The following is a 23,438-nucleotide window of genomic DNA, read 5'->3' as shown; positions in this document are numbered from 1 at the left end:
GGCGAGGCCGGTGAGCGAGAGGCCAATCAGCGCGCGGGGGCGGTGCTCCGGGTGGGCGGTGGTGCCGTCGGGGGCCGCGGAGCAGCGACCCTCGGCCGGGATGGCGACGGCTGTGGCGCGCGGCGCCTGGGGCGGGCGGTGCGTGGCGCTGAGGGTGAGACGGCGGCGCCGGCCCCGTGGCGGGTCCCGCGGCTCGGGGCGGAGGCGGAGGGGGGTCGCGGCCCACCTGTCCCCGGGGCCTCTTGGGTGGGCCGGTCCCGAGCGGGGAGTAGCCGATGGGGCCGCGGTGGGGGTGGGTGGGGGTAGTCGGCAGCCCTGAGGAACCGGGCTGGTTTGTGCTTTCCCTCCCGTCCAGCTGCCGTGGAGAGCCGGCACCTCCTGGATCGCCTCAGCCGCCGCGTCCTTCTCCTCCTCGGTGGTAAGTGCCCGTCCCGCGGAGCGGACCTGGCGGAGGCCGCGGGGCCTGTGGGGCGGCTTGGCCCGGGCTGAGGAGAGGCTGCGGGCTGGGGGAAAGCGCCGCCGCTGCCCTCCGCAGCCAGCCGGACACTTCTCTCAGGGCTTCTCCTGTGAGCTGGTTTCTGCAGCTCCCTTCCCCTGTCCGTGGCTCCTGGCTGGCGCTTCAGGAACAAATCTCCGGGACTGCCCGCGCACGGAGGGCAAGGGGAGGGAAGGGATAGAAGTGCAATGTCAGTTTGGTTGACTACGGAGCGAAGAAGCGCCCGCTTTGGCAGCCCCTCCGCGCTGCAGCCGCTCCTGGCATCGCCCCCGTTACTGCTTGTAGCGAGCGCTGCGGGCTGCACCCACGGGCGGCGTGGGAGTTCAGTTAGTGGCGTCCTGGTTTATTTTCCCCGTGTTCCTTATGTAGCACGCATTCTACTACATACGCACCAGCCATTTTTTCCTGATTTTTAGATTTCTTTTACCATGTATAGTATCTCTTCAATAAGATTAGTGAGAATTAATATAGATTATACGCCTAATGGTAAGGTGTGAAAGAAGATTGTTTCAAGATGTGCGCAATGGTCTCATATCAGCTGTTTATGGCAGAGAGAGGATGTGATTTCCTTTGGACAGTATCTAACAACTTTAACTGTTATAGTGTCTTTTTTCTTCGGGTATCTGTGGCTGTACACTCTGCAAGTTCTGAACAGCTAAATTGTGATTCTTCAAATAGTCTCCTTTATTACAGTCCTTGTTCCCATGGCAGGCTCATTCTGTACTGAGAAAAAAGGTGGTGATCTTATGGAATTCAGCATTTCCTGCCTTGCTTGAGATATTTTTTGTTATATGTGCCATTTTCTAGCTATTGTTTTAAAGCAATTTGACAAAACATAAATTCCATTGCACTGAAGTCTGCATGGGTCATAAAGCACTGGAGCTTGTAGGTCCACTGCAGATACTTGGCACTTGGTCTGAGTGAATGATAGCAGTAGGAGTTTATCATTCTTCAGACCAGCACTAGAAGACCTTTTCTTTCAGTCAGAAAACTCAAAAGACTCAGATCTCAGATTTCCTGTGCTTCCTTCGAGATTCTAGAGAAGACTCTGTTTTCACAGGTACAGACTTCTGCCTCTCCCAAGTGTAATTCCAGCTACATAATCATCCGCAGCTTTTCAGTTTTGAGCCTCTCCTGGTGTTACCTCCCAAATCACTAGGTCCTGCTTATCCATTGACAGTCTTACTTTATACTTCTCATCCCAGCTTTCTCGTCTCCAAGCTTTCTCAGCTTGTCCCAACTCATTGCTGTTCACTTGTTTCACTCATTTATTTTTCACTGTCACTACTTGTCCAGCCAACACCATTATTTTCCTGAATCCTCCTCTGTTCTTTTTCCCTTCATTACACCTTGGATAGCATCCGAATACTCATCTGCCTCTCATAATTCCACATCCTAGTCTATTCACAGAGTTCCCTGGTACATTTGGGTTTATATCCCAGTTCTGTTGATCTGTCTCATTTCTCTTCACACAATAGATCTGTTTCCCCTTCCTCTTATCTATTCTCCCCAAGCCACAGTTTTGTGGTATAATTAACTGGTTCTTGCTTTCTCCTAGTTTTCTCCCCTTACCCCCCACTCTCAGCTCCCAGTTTCTAGTTTCTTAATTTATAGTCTATACATATACTGTTTTCCTGCATTATAGGGTTTTGTTGCCTATCCAGTGCTAGTTACAGCTTCCACCTCTGCTTTGCTCTCTGTCCTACATTTACCTGAACACCTTATTCCAAACGCTCTTTGTCTCTCCTTGGCATCTGAGGTGGAAGGTTCTGTTTTCTGTGCTGTTTGCCAGGACAGTTCCTTGCTCTTAGTTGCAGGACCAAGTGAGGCACAGGAGAAGTCTGATTTTATGCCTGTAAATGCTGGATCTAGACTCTCTAGTGGGCAACATAGTGGTAAATGATGAAGGCTTACGTGTAATGGGGCGCACTGGTGTGTAGGCACCTTGAGACAAAGATCACTCACTGTCCGGTGTTTTGTCTTCCACAGCCAACAACCAAACTCTTCATTGATGGGAAGTTTGTTGAGTCCAAAACTACTGAATGGATTGATATCCACAACCCAGTAAGTGAAATGGGCTCAGCTTATCTATTAGCGATCACTGTGCAACAAGGTTCTGTGCCTCTGTTCCAGCATTTGGTAAATGGGGAAAGTATATACGTTTCTTAAGAAAGGTTTATACTTGGACCTTAAGATGGATTTAGCACTGTGTAATTGCTTCTCAATTTCCTTTTCACATGAAATGCCAGTCTTAGGAAAGTGATGATCTTTATCTTCCCTGTGTTGCAAAACCCTGATCTCCAGAAAGGAAGCTAAAACTCTGCTTGCAATTTTTTTTTTTTTATCATAGAAAGGCTCTGTGATTAGTATGTCAAATTTCTGAAGGGTTTCTTTAACCTTGTATGTGAAATCAACCAGGTGTGATTTGATGCCAGCTGAATCAGGACAAGTGGTAATGGTTTTAAACTAAAGGAAAGGAGATTCAGGCTAGACTTTTTACAATGAGAACGGTGAAACACTGGCACAGATTGCCCAGAGAGGTGGTAGATGCCCCATCCCTGGAGACATTGAAAGCCAGGCTGGACGGGGCTCTGAGCAACCTGATCTTGTTGAAGATGTCCCTGTTCATTGCAGGGAGATTGGACCAGATGAACTTTGAAGGTCCGTTCCAACCCAAACTATTCTATGATTCTATGAATGTGAAGTCCTGACAGAGACTGTCACTGCCTTCACTTTCAGACCAAGGTAAAAAAATCCTGACCGCTGAAGCTCCTCTCCTTTCAAAGAGCTTTTGTCTGTGAGCCACAGTATTCACAGTGAATTCAGAGTCTGGATGCTATGCAGTGCAAAATAATCTTAGATCAGTAACACTTGTACTTGTCTGAGTCCTCCACAAAAGACAACTGGAAATGAGGTTGCAGTCAGAGTTCTGACCCCACCAGTAAGGTAAGCATTTGGACAGCAGTTTCTGAAGCTTTTCTCTGTAAAGCCCTATTTTTATTTGCTTTGTGGAAGTGATCAGAACAGTGTGCTAAGTTCATGAAGCTCATTTGGTCTTTATGTGGCAACCAATGTTCGTGTTTAATTTTCTTTCTCTTGTTTTGAGTAGTTTCTCTCTTAGAGATGGTCCTGATCATTTTATCAAGTCAAAGCAGACTTAATTTTTAAGACTGCATTAGTAGGAGGTTAAACTACCAAATACAAGCTTTTAAAGTTAAAATACTATAGAACTAAGGTTGCTTGTGAAAACCTTACTTTGGCCTAGTGGTCTCGGTAAGCTAACATCAGTGCCAACTCTAGGGTCATGTACTGCTTCTTCCAGAGGAACCTTGCCTCATTTAATGTGCAAGAGGGACAGCAGATGAACCAAGATGATGCAGAGGAAAACGACTGCAGTCCACAGAACCTTTGCCTTATACTATCTAGAAGCCTCGAGACAGACAAGTCACTTCAACTCCAACTTGGAAATCAGCACTGCATTTGTAGCTTTCTGGGTGCCTAACTTGAGAGGTGTAGAGTGCAGATTTTCAGAACTATTCCAGTTGTAGCCCAGGCCTTTTGCGTGCACCAACAAAGGAGTCTCCTTTGTGCTCTCCTCTCAGAAGTACAGTTCCTTGTAGAACAAGGATATTAGGTGCATGGTGTGAAACAACTGTTGAATGGTTGGCAGGAAAGATGGAAAATATTGAGTTTTGGTGGTTTGTTTTTTCCTTCAGGCCACAAATGAAGTGGTTAGCCGTGTACCAAAAGCCACAAACAGTGAGATGGAGGCAGCTGTGGCTTCTTGCAAAAAGGCATTTTGGAACTGGTCAGAAACATCTGTTTTGAGTCGCCAGCAAATCTTCCTGCGTTATCAACAACTCATCAAAGATAATCTGGTGAGACGCCATCGCTGTGTGTGATGGCTGTAGCTAAATGCGTTGCAGTTGACTTTAGCTACTGAACTGAGGGGCTCAGGGTTTACAGAATTTGTGATGAGGCATTGTTGCCATGATTGAGGAGCCAACAGACACACTGTCCTCAAGAGTTGTAGCAAAGCACTCTCCATCAAATGGGAACAGAGAGACAGTGCTTCTTAGGGAATATTGTTTTGTATTTGTCCCTTTACCAAAAGACCACAGAGGAATTTTCAGCCTTGATGGAGAATGTATGAGTTGATAAAGACAAGTGGGAGAAGTATGTTACTATGTCTTTGGATTTTCCTGATTGCTTTTTTGATGTGTCTGTGGTGTGACACCTAAAAGCAATCGCTTACAAGCCAACCCATGGTTGTATTTTTTGCTAAAATGTCACCTGTGTGGCTTATTGGCTTCTTGTCAACGAGGAGCAAGTCAGTCAGTGTAGACTTTTGCAGGTTCTGCTCAGAGGGTTCATTGTGATGTTCAATGCTCTGTTAAACTGTCTTATTCCTGCACTGTATTTCATGGGCAGGCACTTTTCTAACATTAATAAACGTAATGTTTTCCATTTGCAGAAAGAAATTTCAAAACTCATCACCTTTGAACAAGGAAAGACCCTGGCTGATGCTGAGGGAGATGTGTTCCGAGGCCTCCGTAAGCTGCTGGCTCCTCCTGTTAAAAAAGGGTCTTTGAGAACCCATAGGAAGTGAGGATGTCTCCTGAGCAACTGATTGCTCTGGGAGTCTGTACACGTAGCTCCCTTCATGACCTCCTATTGAAAGGAAAGGCAAAATTGTAACTCGAACTGTTCCCTTAGACAGTTTCCTTAAATCACTTCCGTGTTGTTAGATCCTTCCTATTCCTATGAGTTCCTACAAATTGCTGTGAAGGGATAAGAATTTCTTGTTTGTGCTCAGATGTCTAAGGTTGAGTCCCAGGTGACACAATAATACTCTCCCTGTGCTTCTTTTACTGGGGCTGTTGTGTCTGTGCTTCTATCACAATGACATATAATGCACTCAAGAGAGAGTCCATTCACAATTAGCTTGCTTGGCAGAGCAAAGGGATTTTCTGAAGCACAATGAGTTTTAATTTGTGGGAAAAGAGGCTGGAAGAAAGACTTGAGTCAAGGCAGTGGTAAGAAGGGAGTTTGGGTACTAATTATTAACAGATCATCCAGTGGCATATTGCCCTTTCTGCTGCAGAGGTGGTTGAACATGCTTGCAGTGTGACATCCCTCATACTGGGAGAGACCATGCCCTCCATCACTAAAGACATGGACACTTACACCTACCGTCTGCCTCTGGGCGTGTGTGCTGGAATTGCACCGTTCAATTTCCCAGCCATGATCCCTCTTTGGATGTTCCCCATGGCTATGGTTTGTGGAAACACCTTCTTGATGAAACCGTCAGAGCGTGTACCAGGAGCACTCATGTTCCTTGCCAAGCTGTTTCAGGATGCTGGTGCCCCTGATGGGACTCTGAATATCATCCATGGACAACATGAAGGTATTAGTAGCCCTTCTTAGGACATGGCTGGAGTGTGTAAGTGTTGTGCTGTATGTTCAGTGGAGGTGCCATTTGGAGAGTCTGATACTGCTGCTGTTAGATAGGTTTGGACAGATGCTTCAGCCCTCTTGATGGAGGTGAATGGAGCTGACTGGGAGATTCTTTTTCATCTTGCACCAAATCTTTCAGGAATTTGGTGGACCAAATTTTGGGGAATAGAGGCAGATTTCTCAAGGCATATAAGTGCTCAAATTCTATTTAGCAACCTAGGATCCAACTGAAATAAGTAGATAAATCATCTTGGTTTCCCAAGGAAGCCTAAACAATTATTAAATGCCTCACTGAATATGCAGTGGATGCCAGTATTCTAGCTCCTAGCGTGATATTTTTACAGCACAGAAGTAGATTCAAAACATGAGGATACAAATAGGCAACAGTAACTTGGCTTCAGCATTTCTCAGGCACCTTGAGAGATGCCCAAAGCATGAAGAGATGGCAGAGAACCAGGTATATGAGGATGAGGTCAGGAGTATACGTGCTGAGAAATTACTGGAGATATGCATAGACAGGCAGTGGGGGAACTCAGATGTAGGAAACAGAGGCAAGAATTCCAATAAGAAAGATACATAAATTTAGCACTGTGGGGATGGGAACAGAGGGAAGCATTTGTGCACCACAGTTATAATGTATTATTTCCTATTTGAAGCTGTGAATTTCATTTGTGATCATCCGGATATCAGAGCAATCAGCTTTGTGGGATCTAATCAGGCTGGCGAGTACATCTATGAGAGAGGATCCCGGAATGGCAAGAGAGTCCAGGCCAACATGGTAATGCCTCTGAATGGAGCACACTTCAGCACACAGACTGCCTCTGTCTCCTGTGAATGTTAAGAGAGACCAAGCCACTCGGCAGCAGCAGCTGACTTTGCCACTGATAGTTAAGTGACAAGGCTGCCCTTCATGCTAGCCTGTTGGTAGCAGAGTCATAGCTACTACATGAAGGTATTGCCAGAGAGCTAGAGAAGAACTGGGCTGGGGTGATTAATAATGGGAGACTGTGTATGTGTTGTATTTCAGGGAGCCAAGAACCACGGTGTGGTGATGCCTGATGCCAATAAAGAGAACACCTTGAACCAGCTGGTTGGAGCTGCTTTTGGAGCAGCTGGCCAACGCTGCATGGCCCTGTCTACAGCAATTTTAGTGGGAGAAGCTCAGAAATGGCTGCCAGAGCTTGTGGACAGAGCCAAAAATCTACGTGTAAATGCAGGTACAGACTGTGGTAAAGTCTTCCGAGGTACTTAACTTCTGTACAACTGTAGCCTTTTAGGTTGATGTATTTGCCATACTAAAGCGTGTCCCTTGGAGCTGTTAGCAGCCTAGGTTTGATGTGTAGGGGTAGGAGCTTGCAGATTGTCTGGATTGCGCTAGACTTGGAGTTAGGAATTTGTAGGGAGGCTTGGCAGTATGACTGTGATGCAAGGTTTGATGGATCGGTCTTGTTTTAACTGGAGCTTTGAGGTTATGTCTTATGTTTAACTCAAACCTGCCATTTATATAGCAACCTCACTTATACCTTTATACTTTGTAGTAAGCATGCCATAAAAAGGAAAAATGGAAACAGGTACTTTGGGAAAACTAGACTGTTATTAGTTGTAGGCGAATTATCTTTTGTTTATGTTCAATAAATTCCTGCAAAGGGGAAAAAATTCCTTCATGAGAAGAATCTGTTGTTGAATTTTGGCTTCATGGGGATCTAAAATTATGTTTACCACTTCTCTTATTTGTGGATTATAAGAGTTGCAGGCTATCACTTCTGTTCATTAATGTCTCAAATCTTTGTTCTGTGTCTCAGACGCATTAGGATTTTCAGATATTTTCCTGCCAGTGTAGTTATCTCTGTGATGGCTGTGAAGAGGAAGCTGTCTGGGTTAAAAACTTGGCATCTCTGCCTCTTCACAGGAGACCAGCCTGGAGCAGATCTAGGGCCCCTGATCAGTCCCCAGGCTAAGGAACGGGTTTGCCATCTGATTGAGACAGGAGTAAAAGAAGGTGCCAGCCTTCTTCTGGATGGACGTAATGTCAAAGTGAAGGGCTATGAAAATGGCAATTTTGTTGGGCCAACGATCCTTGCCAATGTCAAGGTAAGATGACCAAAACCAGTGCTTGATAGTGTGTATTGCAAGGCTGATGGAAAAATGGGTTCCCCAAATCAGTCAGTAATCAATATTCACCAGGCAGAAAGCCCATAAATGGCTCAGCCTTCCCTTGCACAATTCCAGTGAAGTGCTTATTGCAATGCTGTTGTGGAGGTGATAAAAGAATTTGCAGTAGTGCGACATACCCTGGATGAGGTTAACGATCTTAACTTGAATGCATTGCAACCAATTTAAAGAAGATATGGGCAGTTTGTGCTGTGTTAAACTAAATGTCCATCGAGCAAAGTGTACTATCTGTAGTAATGGCCAGCAGCAGGTGCCTAAGGAAGAGTAAGATGAACAGCCAAGCTTGCAATTTTCCATCCTCCGTTATACATTCCTGCAGCTTGCAATTTAAGGACTTGCAGAAACAAAGGTTAAATATTTGTGGAAATCTTAACGGGAATAATATAAGGTCCAAAATCTTTTTGTTGTTGAATATATTTGCAACTTTGTTGAGTCAGCCCCTCAGTGTAATGCATGGTGTGCAACAGGTGGACACTACTGTGGGGGAATATTCTCTACAAGACAGAATTAGCTACTACAATTTCCTTAATATTAAAGTATTCAGTTCCTCATGGGCCTTCTGGTGAATGATTCCATGACAGCAAAGCAATCTTGATAATTCTGCTATTGTGCTTTTTTATTCTTAGGATTTTATTGATTTTTATACTATTCTATAATTCAGGCTTTTAATCTGTCTCATAATTTTCTAGCCTTATTTTCATTAAACATCTTAAAATACTTTACTTTCCTGTGATGTGTCATAAAGCATTGTTAGGTATTCAAAAGTAAAAGTTACACTGAGACTTTGTGTTTCTTAGTTTTCTTATACAGTGGTTAGTAATATAGTAACCCACGTAAAACTGAAAACTTGTCAAATGAATGTTTTGTAGTTCACTGCATTAGCTATTTGTGATTGAAGTACTCTCTAACTGGTGTTTTGGTGTTTGTCACATGTTGTTAATTATCAGACATAAATCCTGGACACTGAGTTGGACAGGATAGCAGGTTCTAGCCACTTTGTCAACAAGAACTGAAGTAAACTATCTTGAATTAAACCCAGTCTTGATCAGCTTTGGTCAGAGTAGACCTGTAAAGGAGGCTAGGCAGGCAGTGAAAGCAGGAGGGACTCTGAAGATGAGAAGTGATGCCCTCTTGAGTGAACTAGATAGGTGGCAGGGCGTGGGAAATGGTGAAAAGGTGAGGAGGACTGAAGGATGGCCTATGGCAATGCAGTATTATGGCTGATCCTAGGAATATCCTGAGCATTAGTAGCATATATGTTTATTATGTCCTCTTTACTAGGATATTTTTATTATATCCTGTTTATTATATCTTATACACAAGCTGCTTTTTCTGCTGTTTGTTTTGTCAGCCAAACATGACTTGCTACAAGGAGGAAATCTTTGGGCCCGTCTTAGTAGTTCTGAAAGCAGACAGTTTGGATGATGCCATTGAGTTGGTGAACAGTAACCCCTATGGAAATGGAACTGCAATCTTCACATCCAATGGAGCCACAGCTCGGAAATATTCTCACTTAGTAGATGTGGGGCAGGTATGTTCAAGCTAGAATTGTTGCTATTAGTACTCATAGCCAGCCAGTTGTAGTGACTACTCAGGCAGCAGTACCCAGCCTCAGACTTAAGGGATCAAAATGTAGTAGATTTTGGAGAGTGCTCTGCAATCTGCCAGTTCTTGTGATTAATATGGCAGCTTTCCTTTGCTTTAGGTGGGTGTCAACGTTCCAATCCCAGTACCTCTGCCTATGTTCTCTTTCACCGGCTCTCGTGCTTCTTTCAGAGGAGACACCAATTTCTATGGCAAACAGGTAACTTACTGATTCAGAGTTACCGACTGGGTCAAATAGTGATAAATCACATTATAAATGGCAATGGGGAAATGGTTGTCAGACCTCATTAGTAAAGAAGCTTTGAAGCCGTCTCAACTGGGAAACTGAAGACCAGCCAGTGATCACAGCCACCACAATGCATGTTACAATATCCAACTTTTTTTTTTTTTTTCAGATGTAAAAACCAAGTATTTTTTAGGAGATTTGAGAAGGGAACAAAAACTAAATAACAAGCTTTCTCACAGAACCAGAATCTTTGGGGAACTGGTAAAGAGAACAGGCTGACAGCAGTTGTTCCCACAGAGGAAAACTCAGCCCCCTGTAGATAACGCAAAAACTGTTTGAAACACCACTAGTGCAGACCTGAAGAATTCATAAGGCCAAACATCTGATCCCTGTGTCTCTCCTTTCCTCCAGGGAGTGCAGTTCTACACACAGCTGAAAACCATCATTTCTCAATGGAAAGAGGAAGATGCTACAGTTACCAAACCTGCTGTGGTTATGCCAACTATGGGAAACTAAATCAGCCTTTGCAAATGCTGTTCCTGGTGCCCTTGTCCTTCTTTGCTGCACTTCCCAGCTTTGTCCTGACTGTCAGCATTTCCTTGGGAATGAATAGAAAACTCCATTTTCTCAAGGACCTCCATTTCTGTGCAAACCAGGCAGGATCATGTAACACAGTCTGGGTTTTCTGTAGTTGTCAGTGTTTTTTTGTCTAGCTGAACTCAACTTTTCTCCAACAACCTATCCTAGATGAAACAACTTTATCTAATTGAAAGGGCAGACGGTGAGATTGGTCTTAATCTGTTTTTCTTTCAGACCTTCTAAACTTGCACATTACTCTGGTTTCCACTTTAATATCTTTAGCCTTAGTAACTCACTCCTGGCTACATCTTGTAGCAGAGTTTTCTTTACCTCTTTATCTTACATGTTAAGATATTGAGTTCACCTTACTCAAAGATGAGTACCTATTTTGAGTGACATAACTGGGACACCTTGGGTGTCTCATAGAAGTGACTTCATGTGCAATGATGACAGCAAGTCTGGGAGTTGAAAATGTCAGTCTTTCAACTGTTGAGCAGCTTCCAAAACACTTGGGAAATAGCTTTCTAAGGTTTTTTTAGGAAAGCATATTTACTTGTCTGAGGATGAAAGAAATTCCCGTATGGTGCAGTGACTTTCATTGTGCCTCTGACAGCTTGAGAACTTCTGTTCCTGTCATGCGTGTGTCTTGTATTCTCTAACTTGTTGTCAATTCTGTTACACCTGAAAGTTGTTTGGTGCCTTTTCACTGTGCTAACAGATATGTGCCTACAGGTCCTGTAGCATAATGAAACTATGGAAGCAGAAACAGAAGCATGTATATGTATTTACACAATCACCTCATCATATGCGTCTGAGTTGAAGGGAGAGTAAGGAGATGGGTCAGTAGGAGGAAAGAACACATTTTTTTAATCAAAAAGCAGCCAGGCCTATTGCTGATCTCTTTTACTGACTATAGCTATATTTCTTGTGATAACTGATTGACTTCTTGTCACATTTGCTCAAACACAGTCACATTCCCTAGGGATTATAGGTCCCACTACTAGAGAAGGATAAGACTTGGTACACCCTGAAGAATGTGTGCATTTGGAGCTGGAGAGCCTATATTTTTATTCCTGGTTTGTGGAAGGTGATGCAGCCATGAGGGATCTGCGGAGAACTCATGCAAGCACCCATGGAAAAGAACATTTGCTCTAATGATTGTGACCACTACTTGTTCTAATTGAACAACCTGAATGTTAACACTTTGTACTCTGCCTTCTGGTAAAGATGCTTTGTAACTGATAGTTATATATTAGTGCAATTCCTGTGCATTCACTAATGTTTGTATCTTGGTTTTTTTTTTCCTTTGCTGTACCCTAGAGGAAAATTCTCATCTTGAAATTTGATTACAAATTAAAAACCTGCTAATACATTCTGCAGAACATGACTGTTCCTTGGTGAGACATTATAATGATATAGGTGTGACGTTGACTTCATTCCCCTCTTTGCAGAGGCGGGTCTGCGAGTCCTGTAACCCATGTGTACATCTTCCTTTCACAGTATTTCATGGACCTCTGTACCAATTTCCTCATAAAGCATTTCAAGGAGTACTTTGTTTCTGTTTCCTTATACACATAATTTCATTACAGAAACTCTTAAGCTTCACAAAAATGACTTCATTACAAACTGAAAATCTTCATCAAACTATAGGAATAGATATATACAGAGATCTAACCACTAAACCAAAACTTAGTGCTTTGCACAGGGTTATCTGGACTCTTGGCTTGGGAAATAAGAAAATAGTTTAAGAAGGAAGAACACAACTATATTTTAGATGGATTTCAAATGTATAGTCAAAGCAGTAGTGTAGCATATGGGGGATTTAGAATTTGCAGCTTTGCTAACAAGATAACTTCCAAAAGGAAAAGTGCAGATGAGTCAGTAATTACTGTTGTTCATGCAAAGTGTACAGCTGCCTTACTCAGACTGTGATAGCAACATCTGAATATGTGGAAAGATTGTTGCAGAAGGTGATGAATGATAATTCAGCCTGCTGTGTAATGAATGTTAGGTTGGGAGTAGTATTTTCTATGCTGCAAAGGTAAAATATTCTAGGTAAATCATCATCAAGATATTGGCATTCTTTCATGCACTTGGGAATGGAATACTAATTAACAGCCTCTAATATTGTCTACAGTCATTCACTTTAAAAATGCCCTAATTTTCCTCCTAATCAGTATTGCTATTCTGACTTTTCTGTTGTCTTATTAAAACACATTATATCTTTCCTTTAGAAATTCTAAATTCCAGCTTCTCCTGTACCAAAAGCAGTCTTGATCATCAAGCTTACCTGTTCCTTGAAGAACTGCAGGTATCCCTGCACTTTTCCCAGACCTGTTCTAGACACTTCTGTAATCTTTTAGTTCATGTGCAAACATATTGCCTGATAATCTGCATTTTCAACAGCATTTGTTAAACAGATGGTTTTAAATAATTGTACTAGAGCTACAAATCTTGTATCTGCCTTTTTCAGTTAATGAAATGCCATTTTAGATCAAACTGCAAATGCTGACTGATCATGCACCCGTCTCATCTCACTGCTGTTACTGCTTTCCACCCTACTGTTTATTCTCCTTTTTATTTCAACATCCACAATAAAAGATTAAGCTAAAGAATATAGCTTCTCTATTATACTAAAGTATAATCTAAGTACAAAGTATCTCATAATAAATTTCTTTAAACTCTGTTAAAATACAATTTTATAGTCGACCCTTTGACTCCTATTAAAAATTGTTTCTTGCCTAGAAGGCACTATTCTAGATTCTCAAAGCTATTTGATGCTCAGGTCAAAAAGTTATGTTAAAATAGTTTAACCACGTTTGAGAATTCAGCCCTGTGACTTCTACTTCCATTTTTTTTCTTTTATTCCCTGTCTGTGCAAAAAATGGCTACAACTCGCTTTCAGTCCCATTTCTAGAAGTGGTGGTCTGCCTCTCCAAAGGAGGTTCCTCGTCTTGCCACATAAACCCTCCAGAGTTCCTGTTTATGAGCTTTATCTCATCATTCACTGTCTGAGTATTACATTTTGCTTTGTGTGCTTGACAGCCTCATGTCTGACATGACGGCATGCCAGAACCCCTCCCTGCTTACTCCTCCAGGGTAAGTCAGTATTGCTTGCCTTGGAGTATTATAATTAACTATATAGTTGTATCTGAGTCTGCATCTGAAAATCAGGCACACAAATCTTCATCTAGGTCCATTCTCTCTAAGTGATTCTATACTGAATGCAGCATCAGCTTAACAGATTTTGCCTGTTGATGAAAACTTCCTGTGCTACCCGAAAATGCATCTCCTTGCATGATCATGGCCTTTCACAAGAGAATCCTCCGAAAATAATAAAGCTACTTTTCAAGGAGGCTTTAGGGGGACATGAGATTATTTTTTTCTCATGAGAGTTGAGTCTCAGTGCCAGCTGCTAAGAGATCAACATGATCAGAAGTTTAATTTTTTTCTTTTTAATCCGCTTTCTGTCACACATACATTTATTTGTTTATAGACACACTAATATAGATCTTCAGACAAACCACAGTATTCTAAAGTGGGAGGGACAATGGAGAGACAATTGCATCCATTTGTATATAACCAGGACTGCAGAGATGTTAGATAGTGTGGTATAATTTATTATCTTACCCATTTTTGCTTTTTTCTTTAATATCGTTAGGAGCTGGAGCTGAAGAAGACAAAACTTTGGGGTATTTCCTGTGAGGAAGACACAAGAGCAAAGTAATCTCATCTAATGGCAATTTATGCTCAACCAGATTTCTAATTCCGCCCCAAACTTGCTTTCTGAGATGAACAGCAAGCAAGAAATGCCAGGGCACCTAAGCTGCTGCATCACACTCTTCAAAATCAGCACTATGAACCAAACACAAGTTCAGTTCACTTGGAATTCTGTATTTTGTGGAAAAATCATTACAATTAGAATAAGGAGAAAAAAACAAACAAAGTTTTTTAAAAAAATTAGGTTTAATTATAACTCAACTTAAAATGAAGTGTTTGTATTCCATTCCTCAAGCTTTCATATCCTACAGCTTTATGTGTGCTCTTGTATGGTAGCAAATACTGATAAAAGGAGTTAAATCCTTCCATAAATTGGAACCATAAAAGCTAATGGATTAATCATTTAATTATAAATTTCTTACTTCCACTGTAATAACCTTGACAAAATTTGCTAAAATTCCATTAATGTAACTTTTGTTAACAAAATTTAAATTTAATTTTTTAAAAGGAAATAAATTATTTTAACTGATATTCCACTCCAAGCATTAAGCCTCCCCAAGCTACATTAAAAATCACAGCATTTTAGTTTTCTCTTTGGACCCTCTTATGCCCGCGTTCACAGCTTATAATTGCCGCTTTGAATTTCCAGTGCAAGCCGTATTTTAGGTATCTCTGAAGTCATGCTCCCAAGTTTCTTATGCAGACAGCAATGAGCCATAGAGTAAGTACACCTTTAATATTTTTCAAACTGGGCATATTGCTTTACTGTACACTTATTAAAAGGAAATGTATGTGGCGAATGCTACTGTCACAATATACATTATTTAGTTGTTTGGTAAATACGGATAGGCATTCATTAATGACTGAACAAAATTATTGCCACTGCACTTCTCTCTTCCTCAGCACTACCAAAATTTGCTTCCACAAAGATCTAACAGCATAGTCTAGTGCATGTCCAAAATTAGTATATAAACTTTTTCAAAAGTTTAAGTCAGCTTTTTCAAAGAGTCAAAGTGCCTCACACCAAGCCACATGGTTAGCTAGATTCTTATGTTTGATTCAGTTTCTTGGAATGCCTGGACCTGGAGTTATCAGCCCTGCTTCTGGAACAGGCAAGTTCAGTATTCACTTAGTGAAGAAACAGAATATTACCATTGATTTCTGCCATTCATTTTGGCAAAAAGCAATCGCAGAACACGTTCTTTTTGTTCCCATGTCAGTTCACTGATATCCACTTTTTCAAACTGGATTGTTTCCCTGAAAAACACAGAAAAGATCAACACATTATAAAAAAATTTCAAAGGCATACCTGTCATGGATTTTCTGTGTGTTAAACAGGTTTTAAATTCTAGCTCCGTATTGCTCTTGTTCAGCTATTCATAGCATATAAATTAAAAAACTAAATCTGAGCACACAGTGCTGTCTTTTCGACTTTCGAATTTATGGCTCTCAAAACTAAGTAGAACAAAACCAGTGATTTCTGTGACACATGTAGTTGTTATAAATACTGGGAGGGTCAGTACTAATGTATTGGTTTCAAGTACATTGTCCTTTCCTTGCTTCTCTTGTTGATACATAAAAGACTCAACACGTACAACCACTTTTTCAATCTCAGTTCCAGTCTCCACCATCTCTCGCTCCAAGGAGAAGCTTCCTTAGATCTCAATAACTACTTTGGCCTCTGATTTTTCATGAAGTGTTTCTGCTGTACCATTTTTGAGATATAACCTGGACTGAACAAAGTAGTTTGTAGGCACAGATTTCTAGCAGGAGGAGACCCATAACCCTGACATATAGCCCTAATTTAAACTAAGCTGCATCCTAATACAAATTCTGAAATACTACAATTATTTTATTTGCTATAAAAGGTAATCCTGTCACAGTACTGTACTGCATGTGATCTTATTTTTGATATGTCGGTGTACTTCATGTAATGGCGCGTTCCTAGATTATAATGAACTTTGAAGAAAACAGCCTTTGAAAGCACAATGCAAAGCAGGGTTTCTGACATATGGAAGAACAGTTGAAAAAAGCCTGGATGTTTCTGTTAAAATGATCAGCAACATAGTAAAGAGCTGTTAGCATCTTATTTGTAATTTTTAGGCTTCAGTGTTTGTAGCTCACTGGAGTGAGTAAAAAAGCAAAAGAGCAATCCAGAAGAGCAATGCCTATAAAACCAAAAACATTAGAGAAGCAACAATAATTATGAAAAGGAAGCTGCAGAAGCACGTCTATACTGTCAGTTCTATACCAAATTCTGCAGCACATGACAGAATATGCAAAAAATTCTTTCAAGCTAATTTTTAATTTAATCAATAAAAATAATGACCAAAAAGTGATAGCCTGGTTGAAATTAAGTTTCCGTAAAGTCATTACTAATTGATAGGATATTATACTTTGTACAGTTATTCTCACAACAGAAGCCTCCACAAGCATTCCAAATCTAGGCAATATTATTACATGAAGAGTTTTTCAGGTGTGCTAGGAAGATAGACACTAGTTTTTGATGTTTCAATACCAGTAGGATTTCTCTGCTTCCTCTAGGTCTCTGTACACACTATTTGTGCTGTTTACGTTGCTTTTGAATGTTTTGATTTTGGGAAATTCTTCCTTCCCTGCACATGCCTCCATCATTTTTCTGTAATAGGCAGTTTGGGCCTTTTTCTTATAGTGTTTTCTACTGGATATGATCTCCTGCTTCACATGTTCCAGAGCACCTAGAAAGAACCTTTCCACCTCGGTCCTCTCATTTAAGATATTCCGGGCTAGTTTCTTCACTCGGTTCATCTCCCGATCCTTCATTTCTAGTAGTTGCTGCAGTTTCTTGATCTCCACCATGCTTGCCTGGTTTTCTATCAGCATCTGCTGCTGTGTTTTCTGAGTCTCTGTCACAGATTTTCCAGTCATGCAACTTAAGTCCCTCTCCAGCTTTTCCACTTTACGTTGCAGATCTCCAATCTGTGCTTTCTGGTGATTAATCTGTAGGATCTTTTTTTGAATCAAAGCCTCGTTGTTTTCCTAAAAGATTAGAAGAAATTATTTGGGCTTTTATTTCATTTGCACCAAATCTGGAGTTTGTTTGTTTTTTTCCCCAACACTGACAATGTAGTAAACATGCTGGCACCTTCACATTGGAAAGTGAATGCTTCTCTGGGATTAGGTTTTTGTTTGCCAGAGAATCCAGATAAAGAAGGCTTGGTATGTAGTATACATTGCAGAGGGACTTATTCTTAACGGGGTAGCATAGGAAACCCTTCCTTCTTTCTCCTCCATAATTAAGACAGAGTAAGAGCTCTTCTTCAGACAACTCCCAACTCAGTAACTGCAGAGGCATCTGACCAGAGAGAGGTTAGTTGCAGTAAATCCTGTATCCAGAAGTACCCCTTCCTGGAGGAGAATGAAACAGAATGAAAACCAGACCACAAACCTTCTCCTGTAACAGAAGAGTTTTGTCCTCTTCTAACTTCTGATTGATTTTCTGCAATTCCATTGTCTCTTTCAGCTGGTAAGAAAATGCACCATGAAGACCAACATTCTCCTTAAACACGTCTCTCCCAGGGCTGTTCAGCTGCCTGTACAGGGGGCAACAAAATCCAAGAGCTTTAATCATGGCCTTTATTGCTTTTTTTTTTTTTTAATTAAAATCAGTATCAGTGTCCTAAATTCAGAGCTAAGCTGTAAAATCATTACAAGTCTGTACCAAATTTTCATAGCTTTGCTTCTAGTCTGGACTGGGAAAATGAAGAAAACAGTGGTACCATTGTGATAATACTTCCTCCAGTTCTCCTCTGGAACCAGCATGAGTCTTACAGATTAAAGGTAAGTGCTTACATCATCTTGACATTCAAAACACAAAAACAGCCTAGGTCATTACTGACTTTGCCCCTCAAAGCCCGTGTAGTAACATGAGCAACTCCTTATTTGGAACAGTGTTAAATGGTTTTGAAAAGCAAAAAAGAGGAAAATCAAGTGTATCTTACAAAACAGTCTCACACTGGGTGGTCTCTGCCATCATTATTTGCTTTTTGTCAACAAATTCTTCTGGTCTTATCTAAAAGGGAGAAAAGTCTGTTTAAATTTTGCATGAGACCTGTTGCACTGAAGTTAAATCTGAAACAGTGTAAATTCTAAGATCACACCCATGGTTTCCAGCTCACCCAGCTTCTTGATAGAGAAACAATGAACCCCTGAGGGCACTGAAGTTCCTGATGGAAGTGGAGAATGGCACCTTTCTGGGATCCTGACATCCCATGTTTTTCCCTGGAAAGCTGCAGCTAGCCTCCAACTCATTCATCATACTTGTGTTGGCACGGAAAATTTTAAAACACTCCGTAAAGAAATGTGAAAACTACATAAACCAGAATAGTCAGTGGGAGAAATAATTTTGTCCTAATAAAAGTTTAACTGTCTGTCAGTCTTTATCTTTTCTTCAAGAAACCTCCTCTCCAAACTCACAACCACTTACTCATGTCCCCTGTTTGAAACCTCCAAAGTTTCTTTTAACTATGATCAAAAAAATCTTTAATAATGGTATTCTGTTTCAGCCATGTAACTAAAAGCATGGATGTATGCTTCAAGAAGTAATTTCGTAGTCTCTCCTGGCACTGCCCAGTCTTCATCAAATTTTTACAAAATCTATAAAAAATGCACTTAACCTTCTTACTCGTATTATTGCTTTGCTTCACCCTTACAGTTCACTTGTGCCCATATTTTCACATCACAAACCTTCACACACATTCCATCAAACCTGTTTAATGCTCAATTTCAGAAATCTGCTTTACTTTGTCTGTTGATTCAGTCATCAAGATCATTCAAAGTCCAGCGGCTCAAGTGTTCTTTGAAAAATGCCTAACTAGCTCACATTTAATATCCTAGCTTAAAAGCAGCTGTATATTAATAATCCAAATGCTCTCGGCCAATCATTTCTCTCCACTGAAAGTATTTAGTGTTGTTTCTAAGCCCCTTCTTCAAACTAAAAAAAAATTCCTGCAGAGCTGAGTCAGCAAGGCACTTGATTTGCTCAAGGCACTTTTTTTCATGTTGTCAGTCATCTGGGATACTTTTTTATTCCAGGCTGAAATATTTTACAGGCAATTCTACTATTTAATATTTGTATTATAGTTCCAAAGTATCTCTGATTAAGTCATGTGCTGTGTAAGTGCTTAGTGAATGCGAGGCCCTAATTTTACACTCTAAATGGCTTATGTAGTTGAAATAACACTAGCATTCACATCCTAACTGAGCTGACTAGCAAGAAATCAGTCAGACTTATACTGCTTATAGTCAGTTGCGAGTTCCTCCATATATATCTTTAAAGTGTGTACTAGATGCTCTAGTCTATCCACATATATGTTTGCATGATTACATGTTACTGTGTAAAAAACCAAAAACAACCCTGCAGCACTGGACCATTACAGAAGTGAGTTCTGGCTGCAGAACTTGCATTTTATCAGCTTAGTGCTTTTCCTCACTCTCTGTAAACTGTACAGAAACAATTCAGTAGATCAGCCATGTCTGTTCTCCTCTCCTCCCAAATTCTATGTTGTCATGCAGACAGAAAATAAATATTGCAAACATGTATTTATGACAAACTTACATCTTCCAGCTCTTTTTCCACAGCTGCCATCTCCCTGCGGAACTCCTTTATTGATTCCAGTTCTAAGTGGATTTGGCCAATTTCTCCAACCTTTTTCTGAAATTTCTCTTCCAGTTCTTTTATTTGATGGACATAATAGTCTGCCTGCAAAACAGAAATTCTTAATAAGAAGAAAGCAAAATTAAAAAAAAACAGTCATCAAACATTGTAACAAAACACAGAGCACGCAGAACTGGATGTCTGAAATTATGCCAAGCTGCAGTGTTTTAAAAAACACAAGGAATTAAGAAATGCTGCAAACTCAGCAGAACCTACCCTCCAGTGAAATAAGAGGTCTAGAAATTAACAGTAAGTCTAAAACAATGACCATAATATCATAGTATTAGGTTTGCATCACAAGGATTTAGCGGCAGGGGAGCTGCAGGGATGGCTTCTGTGAGAAGCTGCTAAAAGCTTCCCCCATGTCCAACAGAGCCAACACCAGCTGGACCCAAGATGGACCCATTGCTGGACAAGGCCAAGCCCATCAGTGACAGTGGTAGCACCTCTGGGATAAGAAGGGGAAAAAAACCTGCACAACAGGAGCAGAAGAGGAGTGATAATATGTGAGAGGAACAGCTCTGCAGACACCAAGGCCAGTGAAGGAGGAGGGCAGGAGGTGCTCCAGGTGCTTATGCAGAGATTCCCCTGCAGCCCATGGTGCAGCCCATGGTGAGGCCAGCTGTGCCCTGCAGCCCATGGAGGTCCATGGTGGAGCAGAGATCCACCTGCAGCCTGTGGAAGACCCCACACCAAAGCAGGTGGATGCCCAAAGGCTGTGACCCCATGGGAAACCTGCACGGGAGCAGGCTCCTGGTAGGACCTGCGGCCCCATGCAGAGAGGAGCCCACACTGGAGCAGTCTGTTCCTGAAGGACTGCACTGTGTGGAACGCACTCACACTGGAGCAGTTAATGAACAACTCCAGCCTGTGGGAAGGACCCACATTGGAAAAGTTCCTGAAGGACTGTCTCCCACGGGACGGACCCCTCACTGGAGCAGGGGAAGAGTGTGAGCAGTACTCCCCCTGAGGAGGAAGGAGCAGCAGAGACAACATGCGATGAACTGACTGCAACCTCCATTCCTGCCCCCTGTGCCACTCTGGTGGAGGAAGTAGAGAAATCAGGAGTGAAGTTGAGCCCAGGAAGAAGGGAGGGGTGAGGGGAAGGTATTTTAAGATTTGTTTTTATTTCTCATTATCCTACTCTGATTTGATTGGTAATAAATTAAATTAATTTCCCCAAGTTGAGCCTGTTTTGCCTGTGATGGTAATTACTGAGTGATCTCCCTGTCCTTGACTCAACCCACGAACCTTTCATTGTATTTTTCCTCTCCTTGTCCAGCTGAAGAGGGGAGTGATAGAGCAGTTTGGTGGGCACCTGGAGCCCAAACAAGGCCAACCCACCACAACTATGGCCTTATCTGCTCTTTATAATCTGAGCGCGAAAGTTCCTTGTGGAGTTTGCTTGCTGGGAGCTGTCTTAAGGCACAGACAAGCACAGTTCTGTTTCTTATTGAAGCCGGATTAACAGATAATAGTTTTCTCAGCTCTTTTTAAGAATTCTTAGTTCAACAGGAGTGAAGGACAGAGAACTAGAAAATAATTCAAAGTATTGTTTATCTCAGTAAAAATGAAACATGTTTTTGCTCTGCCTCCGGCCTCACCGTTACCCAGCTGGTTCCTAATACAGTTTCAGATGCTATAAAATATTCCTACTACTATCTGAAATAATACTACAGTCATGGAATAACTCCCACATCACCATTGCTTTTTTCAAGTTCTTTCTTCATGCACTATTTTTGCATCAAAGCCTGTAACAGTTAACTGCCCTAGCTTGTTCCTCATACTAAAATCAGAACCACTGTTCAGCCTGCTCAGAAGACCCTGCTGTTCTGAGGACAAAGAGAAAAGTTGATTCACCAGCTTTTTCTTATCTGCTTGAGCTTTCTGTTTCAAATCAATCAGCTCCTGCTTCAGTTTCCCAATCTGCGAAAAGAGAAATCAAGAAACAGTAACTGTGAGGGTGGAACAAAAAGCATCCTTGCTGTGCTCTTTTCAAATTTAATCATGAGTAGACACAAAGAGGGGAAAGGTCCCTCATTTGCAGTGTTCAGGTCAATTAAACCATGTTTAAAACAGTTTTATTTGTGTTAAGCACATGAAATAATGTAAGCTTGAACCATAAAAATCCACACCTTTTAGATATAAACAGGTCTGTGACTCCACTAAAGAATTAAAACTATGTGGACAGAGAGTTTTCTTCCTCACTGTTTTGCATAGTGGTGCCGTGTTAGAGAACCAGTATAGAAAAGGAGAAAAAAAAGACAGATGTATAGAGAAAAACAGGCAGCTGGGAAAAGGTCTGAGTAAGATAATCTGTACTGGATAGGCCAAAAGAAAAATGCGGGATGTGAGCAAGAAAATTGTCTCCTACCATTTGACCTCACCTACATCCTCGAGATCAGAGATTTGCACCTTTTTTATTCAATAAATAGGATATTAAAATAATTCAATTTTAGTTTCCATTTTCAATTTCTTTTTCTAACTGAAAAAGGGTTTTGCTTGGTACTTGGACTTAGAAAAGTAGGAATAGGACTGAAGTGAAATAATCTGTGACAGAGGAAATGGAAGCTACAGTGTAGGGCTTCTTTTCCTTCCTTGGGTTCTGAGTTTTGATCTGTTCTCTCTAAAACCTTCTCCAGGTGGCTGAAATCAGCTGATTCCCCCTTAGCTTTGTCTTTTTCTTCAAGCTGGAAAAAAAAACCGCTTCAGCCTCTTCTTGTACATCATGTGCTGCAGACCCCACTCAGTGCCCTTTTCCTGAATTCATCGCTCTCTCCCTCGTGCTGAGGGGGAGCAAACCCGGACGCCGTGTGCGGAAGCAGGTCCCACGCAGGGAGGGCACCAGCCCCCGCAGCCCCGCCCGCCAGGAGCCGTTACGCCACGAGGGGGCGCTGCTGCCCCGCCCTGCGGGCCGCGCACCGGTTGCGGGCCGCCCGCCTCCATCTGTGGCCGCAGGCACCGGGAAGGGGGACAGGACCTGCCGCTGGGTGTTTTGCTCCAGGCAGCTGCACACCGGGAAACTGCGGAGGCCGCGGGGGAGAGGGGCCTGCCCCGCTGCGCGCACACCTCCTCCGCCTTCTCCTGGCCGTGCTTCATGCGGGCGGCCATCACGGCCGTCGCCTCCCTCCTCGCGTCTTGCCGCCGCCACAGCGGCTGCGCGTTGCTCCTGGTCAGCTGGTGGGTGGCTTCGCGGTACTCGGTCCGGACGCCTCTGTCGCCGCCAGCCGAGCCTCCCACAGCGCCGCGGCGACCTCCTCCCGCTTCTCTTCAGTCACTCAGGCCGCCTGCCCCGCCACCGCCGGCCTGCGGGAGCAGGAAAAGCCGCCGCAGCGGAGCGACCAACGCGCATCCAACACCACCCACCCCGCCGCCGCTGCGTCTCCACGGCAACCCGCCTCGCTCGTCGTGGCGGAGGCCCCGCCCCGTTGCCTCGGGTGCCGGCCGCGCGCGGCTGCCTGTTCCTATGGAAACCAGATAGCGCCCTC

General features: G+C 42.4%; 2 protein-coding genes across 2 annotated transcripts; one reads left to right on the top strand and one right to left on the bottom strand.

The window, feature by feature from the left end:
• The first annotated feature begins 16 nt into the window (after nt 1-16).
• On the top strand, nt 17-11,917 carry ALDH6A1 (aldehyde dehydrogenase 6 family member A1). Its single transcript, XM_065838508.2, has 12 exons — nt 17-154; nt 356-418; nt 2,486-2,560; nt 4,213-4,374; nt 4,971-5,049; nt 5,601-5,903; nt 6,610-6,731; nt 6,981-7,170; nt 7,863-8,044; nt 9,477-9,656; nt 9,831-9,929; nt 10,368-11,917. Exons 1-12 carry the CDS (start codon nt 101-103, stop codon nt 10,470-10,472), a joined length of 1,614 nt encoding a protein of 537 aa, XP_065694580.1. The 5' UTR covers nt 17-100; the 3' UTR covers nt 10,473-11,917.
• Nucleotides 11,918-14,000: 2,083 nt separating this feature from the next.
• Nucleotides 14,001-23,228, bottom strand: BBOF1 (basal body orientation factor 1; the record flags this gene model as incomplete). The annotated part of the gene is given in 9 exon segments (XM_065839274.2): nt 14,001-14,234; nt 15,408-15,512; nt 16,774-17,273; nt 17,683-17,827; nt 18,236-18,306; nt 19,852-19,995; nt 21,811-21,876; nt 23,020-23,159; nt 23,162-23,228. Coding segments are annotated over 9 exon segments (1,311 nt in total), but the record flags the coding sequence as incomplete, so codon positions are not given.
• Nucleotides 23,229-23,438: the final 210 nt, after the last annotated feature.

This window comes from Patagioenas fasciata, chromosome 5 (genome assembly GCF_037038585.1).
Source record: "Patagioenas fasciata isolate bPatFas1 chromosome 5, bPatFas1.hap1, whole genome shotgun sequence".
In the NCBI taxonomy this organism is placed as follows: domain Eukaryota; kingdom Metazoa; phylum Chordata; class Aves; order Columbiformes; family Columbidae; genus Patagioenas; species Patagioenas fasciata.
The sequence above is the reverse complement of the archived record's forward strand: the minus strand, read 5'-3'. Positions and strand labels throughout refer to the sequence as shown.